At 43.6% G+C, this 22350-nt stretch overlaps 1 protein-coding gene across 1 annotated transcript; it reads right to left on the minus strand.

Annotated features, from left to right (window-relative positions):
• Positions 1-4160: 4160 nt before the first annotated feature.
• Positions 4161-20445, minus strand: map6a (microtubule-associated protein 6a; the record flags this gene model as incomplete). The annotated part of the gene is made up of 5 exons (XM_079237477.1): positions 4161-4352; positions 6314-6424; positions 9178-9386; positions 9538-9754; positions 19757-20445. 5 exons carry the CDS (start codon positions 20443-20445, stop codon positions 4199-4201), a joined length of 1380 nt encoding a protein of 459 aa, XP_079093603.1. The 3' UTR covers positions 4161-4198.
• Positions 20446-22350: the final 1905 nt, after the last annotated feature.

Here is a 22350-nt window from a genome sequence, read left to right on the forward strand (position 1 = left end):
TATTTGAGATATTTAAATGTAGTTGCACACTGGAATGTCATATATATTTATATAAATATTTCATGAATATTTCACATAAAAGAATACACATTTTTACACATTTTAAAAGGTAAACGTTTCGGTTTTGAGACATGATGGTACTCGATAGAAAATATGAATTCAGAATATTTCCCTACATGCTTCACATCAAGAACTGTAATGTAATGAGTGCACTAAACTAGATTGTGTTGCATATCTTTTGTCTAAATAATCGTGTTCATGTTTAATACTACTCAAAGCACAGTCATCACTTTATTGTCTTTTAGCTGCTATTTTTCTACACTTACACATATTGTATTTGTACTGTTTGTTACACACCTGAAATATGAATCGTGCTGTAAGCGGTGGAACAATAAACACAAGTCCTGTGTTAATGCACTTGGGGGTGCTGCTGTCCCAGTTCTTCAACTCTGTAAAAACAAGGCAAGATGGCCTCCTGCATGTATACATGTAACATACATACACTATTATACAGATGATATAAGAACACGTAGCCGCCACAGCCAACAGTATTCATTCATGTTTAATCAGATCAGCACGGCTTGAGAAAATGATCCAGAGTAAGCCTTTCTCAGCCGAGCACATCCCATAATCCCACGTTGTTGACTGCAGGGTCATAAATGCACCTCATGGTTCGATGGTGAGGGACTGAATACTAAACAACAGAGGCTTTCTCTTTGAGAGGAGGTCCCTGGAGACCTGCGGTGAAGGGGGCCTACACACTACCATCTGGGGCCCCGCCTCCTCGTTAACCCGTTCATCGTCTGAGACCTGGCCACCCGTTGCTATGGCAACAGCCCAGTGCAGGGATGGATGGAGGGAGGGAGGGAGGGGAACTGTGATCAAAGGAGGGGGGAAATATGTCAGTTTAAAAGCATGAAATGTGCCTTTATTCTTGCTTTGAAACGACAGGATTTCATCTGGCGATGTGCATGAGTTAAATCATTCATAAGTGGCCCCAGCAACAATCCAACCTTGTTTACTACACAAAACGAGTGTCTCGGGAGAAATATTCCCAAATACACAGATGAGGCCTTGGGGATTGGGAGGGTGCTCTGGAGGAGAAAATAGTTTCTTTTTTATTCCCCCCCCCCTCTGTACGTCTATAATCCGGAAAGCAGCCGGGCCACAATCCTCGTCATGGCCCATCAACATGACCCGTGTCTCCACAGACCTTCCTCTTTCCTCCCTCTCTTCCTCACACCGTCTCTCTCTCCCCGGTGGTCCAGGTCAGAGCGGCTCAGAGGCCCAGACTCAGTCATTCAGCAGCTTCACGACCTGCTTTCTGTCCCACAGGTCCTTTCTAATTAAACATCCTTATTGTGGCTTTACAGAGCAGCTCTTTCCTCAGGCCCTTGCTGTCTGGAGACATCATGAGAGCTCAGTCACCTGCTACGTGACTCTCTGAAGGCAACTGAGTACATTTGACACTTGCACTTGACTGTTTCCATTTCATGACACTTCATACCTCTACTCTACTTTTATCTAGATTCATTTGACAGCTGTTAGTGAACCAAGACTTTTTCATACAAAATATATGATGACAATGGGTTTTTATTTACAAAGTAGTTCAGGTGAACACTTTATTTTACAGGTCCTGTTTTTTTCTATTATAATATAATACATAATATATTGGACCTTCCTGAAAATATCTGTGTATTAAATTATGTTCATGAAGGTAGAACAACAACAGTGACTATGAGACTTACACCAGCAGGTCATTGGAAGCAATTAGAATAACATTGTTGTGTCCATTTCCTCTGTAATTGGTCTCAAATGTGTTCCAGGAAGTTATGGGATCTATAAATAAAACGTTACCAAATTGTCTACGCCTCCATCTACAAAAGTGAAGTGCTACTTATACATGCATGTATTCAGCAGTAACATATTACTATACAATAGTGTCACACTCATTGGGTAATTTCTTCTGTATTAAAGTCAAGAATGAATACTCCCTCCTCCAGGTAAGATCTGCATGTGAGGGTCGCTTTCTCGTTGTATCTGAAATCCCATTAACAGTGACATACATGCTATAAAAAGCTTTTGGAACAGACCTTTCTCCAGTCTTTCTCTCCCTAACAACAAGTATAAAACAAGGCAACAGAACATAAGATGGTCTCTCTTTGTATTGTCCTCTTTGAGAACAACATCAAGATGGCTGACTTGCTGATTGGCGCTGACAGATTGAGAGACTTCCCCTCCTCCCGCTGCTTGTTGAAGACACCGCTCTCTCCAATCACAATTACACAAATTCCTGACGCGAGTTGTGCCGATCCGAGGCTCTTCTCTGTGTTTGCTGTGCGTCTCTGTGAGGGCATGTGAGCATCATCACATAAATTGTCATTTACAGTTTTGCCATGAAGCTACAGCAGTAATGAGGCTGAGCCGTCTAATGAGGACCAACATGAGCTGTGACAAGGGGACATCTCCTCTGCACCAGGAGCTCCAACTAGCTGCTTGGTCTTGTTCCCTGTCTTGTTTCTTAATCCCCCATTAGTCCCCCATTGGACTGTAGGCCATAAATGAAATATGAGTATTTACATTAATGATTAACAAAGATGTAGCTTGTGATTTCTTAAGAAAGAATAGGTAGTTCATCGATCTTTGCCTCTTTGTTGTTGTCTTGGAGTGCAGACAGGAGCGCTCGGGAGCAGCTTCTGTCCTAGTTTCTGTCCAGCAGGAAATCATATGGTTGAACCAGCTGAGCTGTTCAGCTCCAGGCTCGTTGCAGTGTGGTTTAAACTTGAGGGGGTTGGGTGTCTCAATACGTTTTTGTGCGTCCAAAGCACAGTATCAGGACTGAGAGTCGGCCTTGAGCGTCTGGTTGGAATGGTAATTTCGTTTTGCAAATTCGTTGATCAGATACTTCCGGGTTTAAATCAAAAATGTTAAGAGGCTAAAAGGTTAGCGTTGATGGAATTTCTTCATTAAATAAAGAGCAAAGACACTGAAGGCATTTCTCCACGGGTAAGATGCTGTCGCTCGTCTCCTGACTCACTGAAGGCAAGAAAGGTCCATCCAATCACCTGCCGCGTATGTTTCTGAAAGCGCCTGCCCTTTTCCAAACAGTTTCCAATGGGGTCAGGTTAGTGTTTTTGAAGCAATTCATCCGTCCACAAAAGGCTTTATACAATTTGTTTTCACATATGCCTCAGTCCTCTTTAACATCTGTAGAAGACTTTAATGTAAAATCGGTTGAGTTCCTCTTTAAGACACATAAGAATACTGTGCTTAAAGTAACAATGTACGGTTTTCCCGTTTTCACTATATGTGCACTGGATTTTCCACATCACACTTATGGAAGTTGCATACTGGATCGTGATTGGCTTCCAAACTGGCTGTGATGTCACATAATGTTAAATGCAGATTTAATATGAGCTCAGAGACACTTTCCCCCTTCAGTAAATTAATGTAAAATAAACGGTGCACATATATAATTCTGCATATTGAAGCTCAAATATTCAAGTGAAGGAACAGGAAGCTAAAGGAATTTCTGAGTGGAGGGGGACTTCTTTTGTTAAGATACCAAAAACTGGAGCTAGTATTACATTATTTTTCAAATGCAAAGCTCTCAGTTCATCAGCACTCAACCATCCATTTAAAATGTTTCCATCCCACAGTGTTTCCCCTTTGTTAGGCGTTTAAATGTTATGGTCCACGTGTCACATCGGTTCCAAACGAGCCGCCTTGTGCCTCAGCTCCATGCTGAACTCCTTCATCTCTCACCATTCAGACCCCTTATTTATGAATTACTGACCGTACAACAAAAACTACAATACAGTGTTGTAATGTGCAAGTTAAGATTATTTATTTACACTAAAACCAGTCGATGTACAGCACAGTTTTTGTTTTAATTGTTATAGAAGCACTTTATGGTGTGGTATTTCTAATGACGTTGACATTATTCCTTCAAAATAAATTGCATGAAACCAGAAAATGATATAGCACCTTAAGAATAATGCCGTGGGTCAAACAGCTGTGACCTCAAGCTGTCTCAAACATGCGTGTTTCAAATCTGCCTCTTAGCTAGCTGAACGTTTATTTTTGAGGAGGGATTTCACCTCCTGTCTTAATCCAACTTAGTTGCAAATACTATATATTTACAGTACAGAGCACCAGTCTGTAGAAGGTGTATCGGCCTCCATCCTCACAGGCAGAGCTACTCAGTCTGGTTGCCATCTAGGGAAAAGCGTACGACCGTGCTGCTCCTCCGAGGCTCGGCTCCCTCCAGCAGAGGTGGTGGTGCTGGTTCTCCTCCAACAGCACCCTGGGAATGATGATGACCGGGTCGGAGAACCTCGTCCTTAGCATCTCTAGGAGGCAGCACATGGTTAAGACAGCAGAGAAGAAGAAGGAGACAGAAAAGAGACACACGATGAGGCATTTTGTCCCGGGCGAGCAACAACAAGGCATTGGGCGGAGCACCCTGTGACCGCTCATTTCAGAGGAGGATACCAGGCCTCTGTTTTAGGGGCCCCGAGCTCAACGTGAGACGAAGAGACAGCAGCGCTACGGGGGCCTGTTTGCTTATTATTATTATACTAATATTACATAGAAACTCAGGTACAAGCCGTTGTGTTTCGGGAATACAGCTTTTTGTCTATTTCTAACGATGCATTAGGCAGCTTTTGCATTGAGATCAATACAATACAATTGGTTTAAATCTATACTTTGACTGGTTCAGTAAGTCACTGTGACATTATGGACTACAGGATGTCAATAGTGCAATGAGGGTCTCGGGGTGTTCTGTGACAGAAAATCTACAAGATGCAATACACATTTGAATGATGATAAATTAGCAGCACAGAGTGAAGATCATTATTAACATGCACTTACGATGTCCTTTTGAACTGTGTGCTTCCAAAGCCTCCCTCATTCCCTTTATACTCACCGCTCGTCTTTACATCCAAGCCAACACTCAAAGTCTAGAGCGGATTTTTTTGAACGCAACGTCGGGTTGCAGGTCCAACAGAAAACAGTGGCAGCATGCTTTAGAGACGAGACAAGATCATCTCGGTGCAGAACACAGGATGAACCGTCCACCCGGTGATGGCAAGGTAAGATGCAGAGTGCAACGGTTTCAGACCTGAGGGATCTGGCTCATAAATGAATGAAATAGTGGTCCCCACTAATAATAGTTCAATAGTTTAACAGTCATGCAGTTTGTTTTTAAAGGGCCAGTGTGTAGGATCTGGCGGCATCTAGTCTGTAGAAACGTAGCGGGGATGAAGACCCGCGGATAGTTCTAATGAAAACACTTATTCCGATTCTTATTTTCAGGTGATTATACACTAAAAGTAATAATAAATAATACAGTGATCCAACGCCTATATGTATAACAAAAGCTTGGGACAGAATCATTCCTATACAAATGCTGTTTTCAATTAATTATTCATTCTGGGTCTTTTTCAATGCATGACAGGAACACATTTTAAAACCACCGTGTGCTCCCGCTAATTAAAAGTTTAGTTAATTACTTTCCTCCCAGCGATACTTTGCCCCGTCTGCTTTCTTTTTTTAAACTTTTTCTTCAAACTTGGAAGAGGGATTTAATTTGTAAAATGAATATAAATTAAATAAGAACTTTTGTGTGATTATTCTAAAGAATTTAAAAAAAAAAAAATCAGTTAACAAAAAACGCGACAAAACATCGTAAATGACAAAAAGAGGACAAAATAAATAAACCCGTCTGCTTTCTAAAGCTGGCGCTGCTTGCACGTTGAAATCATGACGGGGAAAAAGAAAGTCCTTTATCTCAATGAAAAAAGATAAAAAGATGCATGCTTACAGGCAAAGCACCTGTGGTTGAAACCGCCCACCTTGTTATAATAATCGCACACTTGCAGTGAACAGTTTTACCCTGACAGACATAATCACCATCAGCAGTTTCAACTGTGTTATACAGTATATTCCATCTCTGCCAATAGAACCACCTGAATGCTAAACACTGGCCCTTTAAGAGTGGGTGTATCGCAGCAGCTAACAGAGATCCAAGGACTAAAACCTGGGGCCTCCTTAAGAAAGGGCACCTTAAGGAACCTTACATGTAGGATGTGACAGCAGGCAGTGAGACACGCTAGTGTCCATATGGAAGAGAAATATACAGAAGTGGAAGGAGTGGAACAGAGGAATGCGGTGAAACCAAAAAAAAAAACTGTGTGACTGTAAAAGAAAACAAAAGCAAATCACAACTCCATGAGCATGTATGAATGGGAATGAGTGGCATTTGCGGCTCACGGTCGACTTTCCTTTCATTGCTCTCGCAATTGATTACCTTGGATTGGGTAGCGCACAGCCCCACAGGTGTTGCTTTAGCGTCTGCACCCAGCCAATATCTCGGATTGGCTGGCAGAGCTGAATGTAGTGGTACTGTTTTAGCACAACCCTTCAAATGAATCAGAATGTCACTCATTAGCACACGACAAATTGGACACAGTATGAAGAAAGAACAATATGATCTTAGCAAATGTAATAATCACACATTTGTGTGTGTTGTGGTGTTTTTTTTGTGCATAAAAGAGCATCATTTGTACATTAACTAGGAGCCTAAGAAGCACATGACATCTTATTCTGGAATGATGTTCTGGACGTCCTTTGACGCGCATGTTGCTCTGCAAGTCGGGTGAGTTCTTGGAATATATTAAGAGACACGATGCAAAAAATAATATATTCTTCAGTTCTCGCACGAGGGCAACATGCGGGGCCTCGGAGGGGACGTCAGAGCTCATGCCAGAATGGGGCGCAGTGTTGGATAAGCATAGAAAGAAGTTGTGAGAGCAAAATATTCTCTTCCATGTGGATGCATTCAATGTCGTCCGTCTCACAAGGACAAAGACAGGGACAGGAGGAACGCCGACAGAAACCTGCAACCGCTCATCTTTCTTTTTAAAAGAAATAAAAGCAAGAAGACACTGCTTTTTCTGCTTTTTTTTTTGTTGCATTTATTTGTAATGTTTCATTAAATATGAGCAAGCAGATAGAAACACAAGCACGTCACAGTCATTTCATTTTTTTTTTTGGGGCCCAAGACATAACTTTCTTCACCATACTTTCTATCCTTATTTGCCTAATAGTCACAAAGATATAGCACATGGTGTGCGGTGTGCTAACAGCTGTTTACATTGACCGCCTCTACAAGCACCCCCTCCCTTGTGTTACATGATAATGCGTCCCCCCCAACCAAAAGGCTGCAAAATGCTAATGAGTCGTCTCTGATGGGGCAGCTTGGACAGACATGGCGGAGGTGATGGTCGCTGTCAGACACCACAGATGTAGAGATGGTGCAGTCGTCTACTTACAATGCAGAATGCTGAGAAGCAGAGCTAATGAGAGAGGAGTGAGGTGTGTGTGTGTGTGTGTGTGTGTGTGTGTGTGTGTGTGTGTGTATGGGGGGGGGGGGGGGGGGACTGTACAGTGCTCTTCTAATCCGAAAACAAAGAAAACAGTGATGTCTCTCTATGTCTGCTGAGTGAAAACAGCTTTGGACCGAGTGCAGACTCGGCCGACATGTAGCCCCGCTATAATATACTGTATATTTACACAACAGAGGTTATAATTAGTCTGAACAGATAACACAAATTTGAATTCAACCAGAATGTATGATTTGGTTGTTGATATGTTTTGCAAGAAACCTCTTACTCGCCAGAGTTTAAATAAATAAACTAAACCTCACCAAACCGTTCATGCTTTTAGAATTTGGTCAGAAAAAGTAGAACAACATGGATGAAACAGCGAGTGATGAACATTGGAGTCCCGAAACAAGCAGTCACACTTATCATCACATCATTGTGCCCTTTTTGGGGCTGAATTTAAATAAAAGATGGTGTTTGTAACAGATACAACTTACTACGTGGACATAAAAATGGGATAAAACTTCTTATCCTTGTGAACAAATGGCAGTGAATGTATTAGGAACGTGGATCAGTGCCTCATTAAAGGTCATGTGAAAAGCGCTATTAAGCAGCAATATGAGCTGTCTGCTATCGTCCCGTGGCTGGCTAATGATATTGGTTACGGTCACCCTCGGCAGAGCGCATTTACAAAAAAAAAGAAAAGGCCAGAAGGAGGTGTGTGTTTGTGTGCACGCTACTGCAGTTGCGTAACAGCGGTGAAGCCTTGCAGAGGGATCAGTTTTAGTAAATAATGAGCACACTAGCTGATTACACTGAGTTATGGCTATTGAGACGCAGCGCTGCACCTTGTGGGCTCCACATAACGCTTTGCAGCTCCGCTGAACTCACCCCTCTGTTCCTCAGAAGCGCTGTTCCTCTTCCGTTTAATGTCATCGTGTCTGCTCAAACGACTGCGGGGGGGAAACGCTCAACGTCTGGTGTTTGATGCATAATCAGTTTAGTGTGACCCAGATGCTCCCTTGGCAACCAATTGGCTGTTAAAAAACTAAAATGCCGCTGTATGAATGGGCTTCGCGTGAAAAGGAGCAAACGCAGAATGGGATGAACACACAGAGCTCGGGTCACACATACTTTGAGCCCTGTGAGCCGTGAACAGAGAAGGTAGCAGGTACAGAACAAGCCGTGGATCAGACGTTTATCAAAGATTTTCAAGAGTTGTTGTTAATTTATCCGACGTGCCAATTAGTGATCTTTTCCTCCAACAAACAAAAAAAAGAGGGGGGAAAAAATAAATCCTTGATAAACTCAACAAAGCAATCTGCTCAGCTGATCAAAGCCAAGCCGCCAGAGTTGCTTGTCGGCGGGCCCATGCAACGAGAGCCATTCGTTGCATTGCCAGGCAACCTGTAGCCATGACAACCTGGAGATGGAGGCGAGCAGAGTGGGAGCGGGGGGCGGGAGGGGGCATCAAATGGCGGAGGAAGAGGATGCTCCCGCCCACTCGTTACTATAGCGATCTAATATAGCGTGAGGTGGGAGGAGCGATGGCATGTCATGTCTGAGATCCCGACATCTTGTTACTGTTGTACAAACGCAGCCAGGATGTAGTGAGAGAGGAGAAGGAGGAGGAGAGGATACGGAACAGAGGAGCGAGGGAGAAAGAGACCGGATGGGGAAAGAAGGAGAGATGAGGAGAACTTGAATTCATTTTGCAGCCTCTGTGTTTGCCGTCCCCTCCCCCAAAAAATAAAGTATAAAAGGAGAAGTAGTGCTAAAGGATTTTTACTCTTTTGCCTCAGCCAGTTTGTTGTTCATCTCTTTACTTTTCTCCTTGTCCCCCACCGCTGGCCGGTTCACGAGCAGGTTCTCAGAGGCCGTCTTCTTGGAGCCCCTCAGCGCGGCGCTCTGCTTATCTTTGGCTTTCTTCACTGGCTTGGTCGCCGCTGCGCCTCCGGGCCTTTTGGGCTTAGTGCGAAGGGCACTGTACCTGTCAACCTAAGGATGTCAGACAGTGGAAATGAGACTCCTGAGCTGGGACACGCCCATTCGTGGCTTAAAACTGTGCTGTGCAATGAGATGAGCATGTCAGGGATTTCCCTTAATTGATTCAAACCAATACTACAAAGTCGGAAAGGCGTGTTCTCACCTGTTTGATGGGGTCTATGTAAGGCTCGCTGTACAAACTGCGTATCCTCCTCCTATCCACGGCCTTGTTGTCAGTAGGCCTCAGCGGGGCTTGGCCCTTGTATGTGGCACTGTAGCTGGTCTCCAGGTCTCTGGTCTTCTCATCCGGTGGCAGGTACGTGGACCTGGCCCGGATCATCTTTGCCGGCTTCACATCTCTGTAAGCCTTGTACTCAGTTCTGTGTGGAAAGAAGGAAGTTAGGGTATCATAAGTAAGTAAGTGGACTGGGTCGCAGAGCTTAAAAACCCATCAATAACGAGTAACAATGAAGAGTCATGACAGTAAGAGTGACAAGTTAAAACATGCATTTCTGTTAATGCTCATAAAACACTAAATGTTTAGGACCTTTCGCGAGGATAACGCTCTCATATTTGTAAGATAAACGTGGCGCTACAGCCAGGAGATGGTTAGCTTAGCATAAAGAGCTGGAAACAGGGGAAACGGCTAGCCATGGCTCTGTCCAAAGAAACTCCAGTTGAGTCTCCGCTGGTTCCTTTTAATGAAACATCTCTCATGCTGGTCTATTATACCCATTCAAGGACTTTTAATATACTTCATTTTTTGTTTGTTGCCTGTGGTATAATTTCCCCCCAAGCAACTCAGTGATTATTTTGGGTCTCTGGTGTGCATATATACTGCTTTGTTGGCGCATCATCAAAGAGAACCTCTATTAAAAATAGATATTGCATTCATTGCAGACAGCGTGACACCAATGCTGTAATCCGCGTCTGGAGAAGAGGTGGGAAGTGAAGTGGCGCATTACGACTGTAGAGTATGTCAGCGGTACGGCGGGTGGGAGGAGGTTTGCACCGCGTCCGATGGTGTGATTTTCTGTAGCCGTCACACAGCAGTTCTGAAGAAGGTCAGCAGCATGGCAGCACACAGAGCAGGCTGACCTGCAGCATGTGCTCTCTATCAGTAACTCACCCACATCATACACTTATGGATATGTGCACCACAGAGGACAACCAGGTGCATATTGAAGTCAAACTAACATCTGCCACAGCTACGGAAACTGTTAATCTGCAGCGTTTCTATTATATGTGGGCTGCAACTAACAATAATGACATTATTGAATAACATGCTGATTATCTTCCTCAATTAACTGATTGATCGTTTGTTCCATAAAATGTATAAAAATAGAAAACATGCCTCACAAAAGACACGCCTAAACGATGGATCGTTAGTTATCGCAGTAGATGCAGATTGTTTCTGTCAATCAATGTTGTATTGTTGTAAAAGAAGAAAACTACTGCAATTCACCTTGTAGCAGAATCTGGACAGCTTTTCATAACAAATTAGTTAGTGTTCTGGAAAACAGATGAAGATGGAGATGAAGCATGCCTTTTCTTTATATGTTACGCCTTGGAAGGGTCCTTAATCTTCATAAAAGATCATCAGGTGATATCTAATATCAGAAGAGGAAGCTTCTAGTCTATCTGGTAATGACTGAAGGCAACAATTATTAAATAAAACCTTGGCTATACTTCTCTTTACTGATTTTTTCTACAGCCAGAAACAAAAGCAAATACATGTTCTCTTATGATAGAGCTGTATTTGCAGCTCTATGGAAAATGAAGCAATGCAATATGTCAGCATGTAACATAATATTATAGTAATATAAAACAGTTAATATTGCCATCAATGTTTCCAGAAAAAGGTGGCCCGAATTTCCTCTAAAACTAAATTGTAATATGTAATATGACACGGTGATGCTGGGGCTGATTACAGGAAAACAGAAAACAGCTCTGTGTTTCATGTTGGTCCGGTGACACCTATCGGGTCTCCCCTGTGGCTCCAGTGCAGTCACAAACACATACATTTCCCCAAACGCAGCACAACCCACCGCGAGCGCCGAGAGCCACGCAGTTGTAGCAAAGGTTCAGTGAAAGGTCTCCGTTCCCTGTGGCAACATCGGCAGAGCAGGGGAGGCCGGGCTGCTGCACGACAGCCTCATTAGAACGAAATGTAAGCCCGAGCCATCTGGAAAGACATCGCATATCAATAACTACGGAAATCCGCCTCAGAGACTCCGTGTTCCCGCTTAACGCAATTACATTTCAGGGACAGTTGTATTGATTTGACGTCGTGAATGTATTACCTTGAGAAGGGCGTAATGAGAAGACAGCTGAGTTTTGCATCACAGGGTGGAAGCCGGGCTCCGACCTCAGATGTTCTTGAGGTGGTTTGTCATGATAGCGCACGGGGCGTGAAACGGTAAACCACGCTAAATATGAGAGCGCCATTGTTTGAAGAAACAGTTACTGGCAGAGCGCTCCATTTTGACGTGAATTAACAAACCAAGCTTTCACATCGATTCGTAGAATTCTAAATAGCGCGCCAAAAGAGTTTGTTGCCAGTGGTGATGACAAAGATAACGATGAGACCCTTGACGTAGGCTATAGCTATAGCTAACGTTCGGAGTTAGCAACCAGTTAGCTTCGCTAAATGTTTTGTTAAATCGAGTGGCACACAAGCAGCTTTCACACAGCGCTTGGCGCTCTGCCGCTTTTGCCTCGTCGAGCGCCTTTCACTCAGGACGCCGTTTGCGCTGCGTTAGCCGGCGGGTTCAGCGCACAGCTTCGCTCGACGCAGTGAAAAGCCACCGCTTTGAGGGAAAAAAATGACAATGCTAATATTTTGATGCTAAACATGTTTACCATGTTCACCATCTTAGTTTAGCGCGCTAGCACGCTAACATGCCGCTAGTTAGCACTAAACACGAAGTTTCAGAAACCGACAGAACAGCATTGATGTCCCTAAAAAAATGAATTTCATTATGTTAAAATATATATTTCACTATTTCCTTTAACCAGCAATAAAGACAGCTGACATTTACAAATCACAACAGGTGTTCAATTAAAACTATAAATGCCTAAACTCTAGACATCTCATCTTCATAACTATATAGTTAGTTCCCATTAATCTAAAGCTAAAGCTATCAGTCGCTAACATTTAAGCTGTGTTTAAACGAAACTGAGGCGTAAATAGTCGTCTTACGATAAGATTAAAAGCAAACTATTTATAAAACAAAGGCTGGTGACAGTGACATGGCTGCTGAACACCGAGGAGAGGAGGAAGTCACACAGAGAGCGTTACATAACCGGACTGAAGTCCATTTTCAATGCTTGGCTGGGCCAAGAAGCCACAAAGACAGGTTATACAACAATGTCCAAGGCCAAGGGTCTAAAGCACTTACAGCGTGCGTGTGTGTGTGTGTGTGTGTGTGTGTGTGTGTGTGTGTGTGTGTGTGTGTGTGTGTGTGTGTGTGTGAGAACGACAGAGAAAGAGGCAGATTGTGTGTGAAACACCGGTCTGTACTGTAACATTGCTCCTATTCACGGACATATTACAATAACAGCTGTGTCTCTGAGGTCAGTGTGTACTTGGTACTTATTTAAAAACCAATGTTAAAAAAGCGTGCTTGGTTCAGCGGGCGTCATGCCACAGCTACTGTCACATACGTAACGGGCAGATTACTGCGCAACGCCGCAAAACCAGCGGTTCACTGAGACTGACACCGAAGAACGAAGAATACCTTTTCGGTCGAGTGTCGGGAGGCGAAAAGCTCACTGTTAAAAAACTAATTAGTTTCATGTCATAGAAGGTGATAGATCAAATGCTTGTCATAAAAAAGGTACACCTCACACTGCTCTCGTCTATTATACCCAGCTTTATTTATCTCGTCTTCGGGATCCTTCGGGATGTAAAATCCTTTTAGCTACGACTAGCCGCTCCATGGCTTGCTCTGCTGTTCGAAAAAAATAACCGAGTGAAGCCGATGCAGAAGTATCTTAAAACCTGCATTATCTCTACTGACCAGCAGGGGGCGACTCCTCCTGTTGCAAAAAGAAGTCTGGTTGTATAGAAGTTTATGAGAGAATGACCCTACATCTCTCTTGATTTATTCCTCAGTAAACATGAGTTTATGTCTCAATCTCTAGTTTTAAGTCTTCTTCAATACAGCATGATGGTAAATTCTGGTCCATTAAGAGTCAAATAGATCATAAAGCCGGGTATGCTTTAGGGCGGGCTTACTGTGATTGACAGGTCGCTGCCGCTAACAGAGACTTATCCGGTGTCCCTACGTCACTTTGACTTTGTGTGAATGCAGGAACGCGTGGATGCATGCACGTACGAGGCCGCAGCTATTGTGAATTTGTTTTGGGTTTCTTTATAGACAGTAAGATCCATAAATCAGTCATGTGAATGCCACTGACCCTGTTGAGAACAGTTTCAGGTAGGAACTATGGTAGAATCAAAAAATGTTTCTACATGCAACTGCTCACAATAAGGTCTGTGGATTATCTTGAGTACCCAGGTCATGATTTCTGGAAAGAGAAATGCCATTATACTGGAGAGACGGCCGATACCTCCAACACCAGGCAACTCACACCAACACTAACAACACATTTTCAAATAACCTCATCTTCTATTTTCTCTCACTATTACTATCTTTTATTTCTGCATTGTTTCCTCTGTCGTTGTTTAGAGAAGATGTTCCGATCTGTGAGTCACTGCCTCTCAGGCGATGCTATCATACCGCCGATGATATTTCTCCTTGCTTGTGTGACTAAAGCCTCTTTGGACGGCTGACCCTGCTGACCCGCTGCGGCGGAGGGGTTGCGCAGAGAAAGGCTTCGTCGCTGCAACCCAACGCTGGCGTGCGACAGGGGTGGAACCACGCCAGGGTACAGCACTGCTGAGCTCCAGGCAGCCTCGCTCTCACACGGCACAATCTGGACCGCTCACCGCGGGGAGGGGTTATGGGTGAAAAAGGATAAAAAACGAATGCTTGCAAATTTCTGCACTGTGGGATCAAACACTGTCGAGCGGCACGAGCTGACCTTGACACATACAAAGTACAACGACACGTTACTAGCAGGCCACGGAAAACCAGCCAGGAGAACATTTTACTCCGTGAACTAGTGTCGTGGATAATTTAGAAATCAGTTCTGATTATGTCGCTCGATGAAAAGGGGTCACCAAAGTTATTACACTTCATTCAGAAAATATGTCCCTGTCCCTTGTAAAAGTTAGGTTTTCTTATTTTTATTTTCGTCACTTCCTGCCCTTTCTGTGTTTCACCCAGGGGATCACAATGTCAGTAGGGTTCATCCTCTTGGAACCATGAATGTCTGCACAAAGTGTCTTGTTGAGATATTATACTCTGGACGGTGAATATACTGTACATGGTAGATGGGTCAAAACCTCTGTACAGTTATGACTGATGGGGACCACAGTGACTGGCTCTCATCCTACACCGGAGGGCCTTCACTTAAAGGGCCGGACCGCTTCTCTCCCGGTATTCCAGGGAATCCATCTGACCATGAGGGAACTGTAGCTTCACTTCCTAGCAGTGTTGTCTTGGTGTGTCAGTGGGCGAGGGCCTGGCTTCTGGTCAATACTCCCTCCTCCTCCCTCCGGGACCAGTTGGCCTCGTCTCTAACTAACGACTTCTCAGAAGCTGCTCAGGCATCGGCTCGATGGGAACAGCTATATACAGTACAGTATATACGCTGAGGGCTGGAACAGTGCATTTACAGTATGACAGCGGCTTGTCACAGGGTCACAAAAGTGGGCTCCCATGAGCATTCTTGTTAATGTCAGCAATGGCAGTATTGCTAATTTCCATTTGAAAAGCAACAACAAAAGTGTTGACTTGAGCATTTTTACGTACGGTTTGTACCGAAGTACAGGCTCTCAGTTTTTAGCAATCAGAGTTTAGTCAGAACTGCAGGTTTAACTGGGCTTCAGTATCTTATGCAATTCATTCATAACCAGAATCAGATATGAAGACATTTCCCTACAAATTAACAAATGAACACTGGATATCAGCAGACATTTTAGCATTACATTTAGGCAAGAATAGCTACCACACAACTATTCTGCACTGGTTTTATTTTCAGAGAGCAGAAGAAGAAGAAGAAAAAAAAAATAGTTTTTCTGCAAATGGGTTACCTCGGGACATTTATTCTGTTTATTTTTTTCCAGAATGGAGTTTCTGCATTCAGTCCTGGTCAGTAGAAACATGAGGCTTGGCTGACTCTCTAAGAGGATCATTTCTAAATCCATCTGCCTCTTTACAGTGTACTCCCCAGTACCACAACTGCCACTGTGTGTACGATCCGTAAACGTGACATAACAGACAAACTCATTTTGACTCGATGGGGCGTCCTTGTCTGGGGGATGGGCGAGCTCACGTGCGAGAAGAAAACCAAAAGAAGAAGCTCCTGAGACCGTGCTGCTGTGGAAAAATATCCAGCTGCGATACGTGGCGCAAATTAAAATAAAGTCATGTCTCCGTCTCTCTCTCTCTCTCTCTCTCCATTGCTGAACTCACTGAACCTGCATCACCTGCCTCACTGTCGACGATGAAAATTGTCATAATCCTTTATGCAATCGCCTCTTTGTATTAGTCTTTTATTCGACGCATCGCATAATTGAACAAATGATGCTGACAAGATGAAGAATGGCCTTCATCTTTTACAGCAGCGCTGGTAGTTAAAAAAGAAGACACCAACAAAGAGTCCAGCAACTGCTGTCTGAGGCTCATGACTTATTTTCATGCAAAAAAAAAGGGGAAAAAGACATTTGAAACACAATGCAGCGAGTTGGCGAGATGAAGGCTGGTCGGGGCTTGTGACTACGAGGCTGTCGGTGGAAAATGCTGCACCAATTCAGGCAAGAAAAATAAATAGTTTCCACAGTGGTTGAAATGTGCGATAGTTTCGTTTAGCATTTCTTGGGTGCACTGCAAAAAAAAAAAAGCCATTTGGGTCTCTGCAGATAAATACAAGTCTTTTCTTTTTTTAAACGGCAGAAAATAGAGCTGAGGGGAACAGGACTTCATGTGCAAACCAGCACAAAGAAATGGGGGGCTGGCTTTGAATAGCCTGTGAATGTGGCTCCCTACTGAAAGTCCTGCTACAGAGTCTATATATGCTCTGACTAAATAGAGCTACTGTGCACATTACTGCCACCATATCCCAACTGAGACAGGATGTTGGAGGACAACACCGATATCTAAATTGAAGAAATGGAGAGTTGTCTCACAGTCCACAGGCAATCCACACTGATGGTCTCAAAACAACCTCCATTTGGATAAATACGGGGAAACCACAAGGGTCTGTGCTGGGTCCCTTTGCTATTTACACTCCACATAAACAATAGTGTCACTCCAACACAGATTTACAATACATGTTTTTATGATGAGCCATTTTTCCAACTGTTTCGGGATTACAATCTGCCCTCTAAACGCAGAAAAGACTAAATGTATTTTATTCTCAAGATTCCATAATTCCAATTTGCATCTCCCTACACACCAACATCCATGCACGTAATATACTGCTAAAACTGAAATTGTTTATTCCTATAAATACCTCTGAATTATGGCTTACTGTAAATATCGTGTGGAGAAACTTGCACAGGAACTGTGAAAAATACGATGCAGTCTGCTGCAACACAATGTGAGATTAGCCGTGGACAACACAGAGGTGCACACTCACTCCCTCACAAGGCCAAATTGCCTCCCAAGTTAACATATGACTGGTTGCTGACAAGAAATGTAGCATTTAGACAACATTTTCAAACAGAGACCAGCACAGTTCTCACTAAATTCGGCCTCCATCACTCCCAGCGACCGTCACGGTGAACATAGAGAGCGAAACAGCATCACTCATCTGTTTAAACTGAATGTTCTCTGTTCAGATAAAAGCACAAAAACACAGAATCCATCTGCACGCCAGCGCGTCGTTCAAACCCGCTTGCGACCGGTGGGCCACCGGCAAGGTTATCGTCACTTCACTTGTTGTACTGACTTTGGCAGTTTGGATAACAGACACTCAAGTGTCCTGCTGTTATTACAGACATGAACACTGACCACAGATGCTCGCCTCGTTCATGGACTCACAGATGGCTTGAAAATGGATTCGGACCCCCAGTTCCATTATTCATTTTAGATGACATTGTTTCTGTCTATCATAGCACTGGGAAGTAATTCAATGTGATCATGTGTCCAGATAGTGTCTGGCATTACAATCTTGTTGTGATGATAGGATCGTACTGCGTTACTGTTTCTACTAAATTGTGTTGAATGATTCCGAAGCAAACTGTAGTAAAAAAAACAGTTCACTTTATAAATCAATATCGTGACTTTCATTTCAACAATATCGCCCAGCCCTAATTGAGGAATGTTTGGGTTTTTAACTGCAGTTCTGTGTGATTAAAACACTTTTTTTTGTAGTGCATGTGTTGTGTGTTAAGTGTGTGTGCGTGTGTACAGTTTCCACACTGTAGGCACACTATACATGATATTAACCTACAGTTGACCTGCTTCAAGTCTCCGCTGGCGGAGTAAGACAGAGAGCTGACTGGGCTTCTGCTTTGTCACGGTGCAGCCATTCAGTGCCATGTGTGGGGGGGAGAAGCACCCGGGGCTGCACCCTTGCTGACTGCACCCTTGCTGACTGCTCAACAACACAGGCACAGCAGCAGTAGGCACCAAACAGCTGTAAGACTCGCCACTGCCGACCAAATCACACCGGTTTCTGTCTGAACCCTCATCTGCACTCTGTGGCAAAGCCGACTCAACATATCATTTTGTTATTATATAACATATATATAGATATATCATTACAGTCTGCAATCTAAAGGTCGAGATACGACTCTGCTGAAGGTGAGTGAAAGAATGTGACGCTGAATGCTTTGAAAATCCTCCAAATCCACAGATTACAGCAGCAGCGACAAAAAAAATACTAAGAAAATCCCCACAAGCCTCAAGTGTGAAATGGATCTCGTATATATCTCTGACACTCACACAACCAGCAGCCTTCCCATGAACAGAAATGCAACCGATAACATCATAGGGCACAGCTTCAGGAGGCGATGCGTACAGTGACGGTGATGTGCGTGACTTGATGCTCATCCATCCACCAGTCCCCATCATCCTCTGGATCGTTGCATAATAGGACAGAGATTACCCTCGTGGACCGAAACATCAACAGTCAACTCGACCTTTCCATTTAATTGAATTTCCTTGTGCAGGGAAAATCAGAGATGACTGATCTGTAATGCTTTCACTCGCTGCGTGTACCTCTGGGTGGCTTGTTTCGACAAAACAAGCTTTCAATTGAGTGTTTTCCTGAGATGTAGTGATAAATTAGTCACCCCAAATAAAGTCCTGTATGGTGAGAAATTCACATTTATCATGCCAGGAAGGTGACAACTCACACATCTTTGATAATTTATTGTTTTTAATGTTTTCTCCCAGACGGGGCCCTCCACTTATTAAATGGTTGTCCTCCAATTAATTAGGGACTGTGCAAAAATGATTTGGGGGGAAAGGGGATTGAGCAACGGGGAGGGTTAGGTATTTAAAAAGTAAAGTATGTAAATAGCTGGAGTAACTGGGTATCCTCATGCAACAAAAAAGTATTTTTGTGTGCGTTTTTTTTGTCCTTTTTTTGATGTGTGCAACAAAAAACCCTTGGCTATTTTTAGAAAAAGATTGTGGTTTGGTTTAAATTAAGTATGTTTGTTATACATAACCAAATTAAGTTAAAATAAGTCAACAGTGACTTTTGGTTTCACACAGGATACACACATAGGTCTCCTGGGTGAAAGTCCTGTGTTTGTCAAACCCACCTGTCCACCCCTTAACACCGCGTCAGCTGACTTTCTCAGAGGCAGCTCTGCTCATCCTGGCTGACGACGACAGGATGCACCATTTGTTTAAGTTTGCCATAACTTTGACAATGTAAACTCATGTTTATTGTGCAATCCGGTGGCTGTGTAAAAAAACATTATTCTACTAACAAAGTAACATTTGAATTGAAATAAACACACCTTCAATTATTTATTATGACAATTACATGTCATAGTGTTATTTCACTTTGTGTATTGTGGGGAGTGTCAATAGAAAATATTAATGCTACACCCCTCCCCTCCCAAATAATTTCCGTACAGTCCCTAAACAATTTCACCTGACAACAGATGAATTGCTGTGTTTTTCTGTATATAAACACAGTCAGCCTATGCAAAACCTCTGATCTTAATGATCATTGGAGATAGAAGTGAATGAATGGTTCACACACAGTATAATACTAATGTTGACCCCTATGACCCTTGGACGCCCGAGGCCTCCCCAGTTTGGTTACACCACATAAGAGCATACACTCACTTGTAGGAGCTGTCGGCTGTGATCTCCTGTTTGATCTGCCGGTTCACAGCATCCACCGCCGCCCTCCCTTTGCCCTCTCCTTCCGCCTTCAGGACTACTTTCTTCTGCCCCTCCGGCTTGCTGGACTTCTTTTTCCTCTCCTGGCCCTGCAGGAGGTCTTTCTCCTGTACCTGGTCGGCGATAGCGCTCTTCTCCACGCCGCTGTCCGCTTCCGGCTGCTGCTTCGCGCGCCTGGACCTGTCCGGAGCCCGCTCATCGGAGGGAGGCTGTTTGGGTATCCAGGGATGGTCGTACCTTTTCGGGATGGGCCAGGGCTTGAAGTCCTTCTGGTACTGGGTCTCGCTGTTGAACGGCGTCTCCGGACCGTGGTACTCGTTCTTGGGTTTACAGCTCGGCTCCGGTCGCACGTTCCAGTGGTGCTTAAAGTCCTCGCGCGACACCGAGCCGCACACGCGCTCCTCGGAGACGCACCTGCGCGGCGGCGGACGCGCTGTCGACGCGCGAGGCGGCTGCGTTTCTATGGCGACCCGGCCCTGGAGAGGGCGGAGCGGCGGCTGCAGCTGGATGTGCTGCATCTCCGAGGCGTCCGTGTACTTGGTGAAGACCAAAGGCACCGCAATGTCGGCCTTGTCCAGCTGGTTCCAGAAGCGCGCCATGCAGCACGCCCTGCTGATACAGGGCCACGCCATGGTGGCTACTACAATCTGCACTGGGTGCAAAATGAAGTCAAAATATGTCCCCTGATCCCTGGTATATATGTGTCAGAAACAAGATGTCCGTGTGTCAGGTATAGCACGGGAAGGCTCCGAACGCCGTTGACGTTAGATGGTATTCAGTAAATCCATTTTTGCTCCTAAAATAGACAGCTTTGGAGGATTTGGACGTTTAAAAAAAACAACCTCGCTAACGGTTGCTCTGCTTCCCTCCGTGCCCGTCTTGCTACATCACTCCCCGGCATGGCACTGCAACGAAAAACAGCCCCGCCCGCCTGCTCAGCATCCCGGAGACACACAGGGTGGGTAGGGGGGGTGGAGTGGTTGTTCCTTATTCAGAAAGAATAAGGAACAACTTCCGCTTTAGTCTGCAGTCTAAAGGTCTTAATTCAAGATTCAAGATGTTTTTATTGTCATGTGCACAGATTACAGCTGGGTCCTCCTAACACAGAATTACAATTAACTTAAGGCAAACAAATACATATACATAAGGCACAATATATAGGGACATTATTGCACACACATATGTATAAAGGTGCACATGAAGTCACAGCAGCAGCTCTTTTGAAGTTGTGTAACTTAAAAAGAATATATGTATTAAATAATATGAAAAGAGATGTGCTAATATAACCTAACGTCTCTTGACTGCGCATATATGTAGCCATATACACCGAGGTCTGCTGCTTTTATTTTGAAATGAGAACATTCATTTCCGGTACGAAGCCGATGGACACGGTGAGCTTGACGTGTTTTTACGCACACTGCGTGATGCCACAGGAGGAGCGACGTTTAGGTCCAGCCATCACTTTGCTTCGGTTTCTGTGTCACGTTTGACCATGAGAAATTAGTAAATAAAATATGTATATTTTAGGAATAAACATACAATGACATAAAAAAAGTAGGATAACATTGTCAATCACTATTGGATTTAATATAATCAATCACTAATAGAAAGGAATGGGAATTATGAAGTACAGTCGTAATCTTATTTGATTCAAAATAAATAAAATATAGCTTGTCAAAGCCATAAAAAAAGGTTTAATGTAAGCTACTGATTCATGCAAAATTGCCTTTGTGACAAAGACACTGCTGGCAGACTGTGCCAGCAAATAGTAGAACACATGAATAATGCCAACTCATTACAAACCCTGGGGGCCTGTATCACATTGGACTACAATTTCTCAGACATCAGACAGACAAGCACATGATCTGAACCGAGGATGTTTTAATGAAGGATGACAGCTCATCTTCAGAAGCAATTGCTCTTGCACAGCTTTAAAGTGCGATGTTTTCTTTTGTTTAAAGGACCGGTGTCTAGGTTTTAGTGGCATCTAGCGGTGGGGTTGCAGCTGCATTACCCTCCAACCCTCCCTCTCCAAGCATGTAGCAGAACCTGATGGCCTCCAGGCACATTTGCACTGCATTCAAACCACCAAGTACAAGCTGCCACTATTTTCATTTCACCAGATAATATCCATTGAGATTAAATCTTGCAATTTCATTCCTACGATAACAAAAAAAACGATTAATGACTCATCAACATAAGAGGTTAAATAGATAGAAAAACAAAATGAAACACACAAGGATTCTAAGTTCCAGGTGATTTTACACTTAAGAAAACAAACATGATAATTTAATAATATCTGCTGATAGCTCTCCCTAATGCCTCACTCACGGCCCTTTAACTGCATTTAATTTTGTTGTGCATGGCTGCAGGTAAAATATTAACTGTCTGGTTCACTGTGTATTGAAGGTTACAAGGTTCGTTCATTGACATTCTGCAACACAGAGTTGTGCAACTAAATGTGAATTGTAGTCTCTTTAGACATCACAAGAAAAAAATAAACACTTTTTTGTATATATACACGACACGGAGGATGA

Source organism: Taurulus bubalis, assembly GCF_910589615.1.
Source record: "Taurulus bubalis genome assembly, chromosome: 2".
Lineage (NCBI taxonomy): Eukaryota > Metazoa > Chordata > Actinopteri > Perciformes > Cottidae > Taurulus > Taurulus bubalis.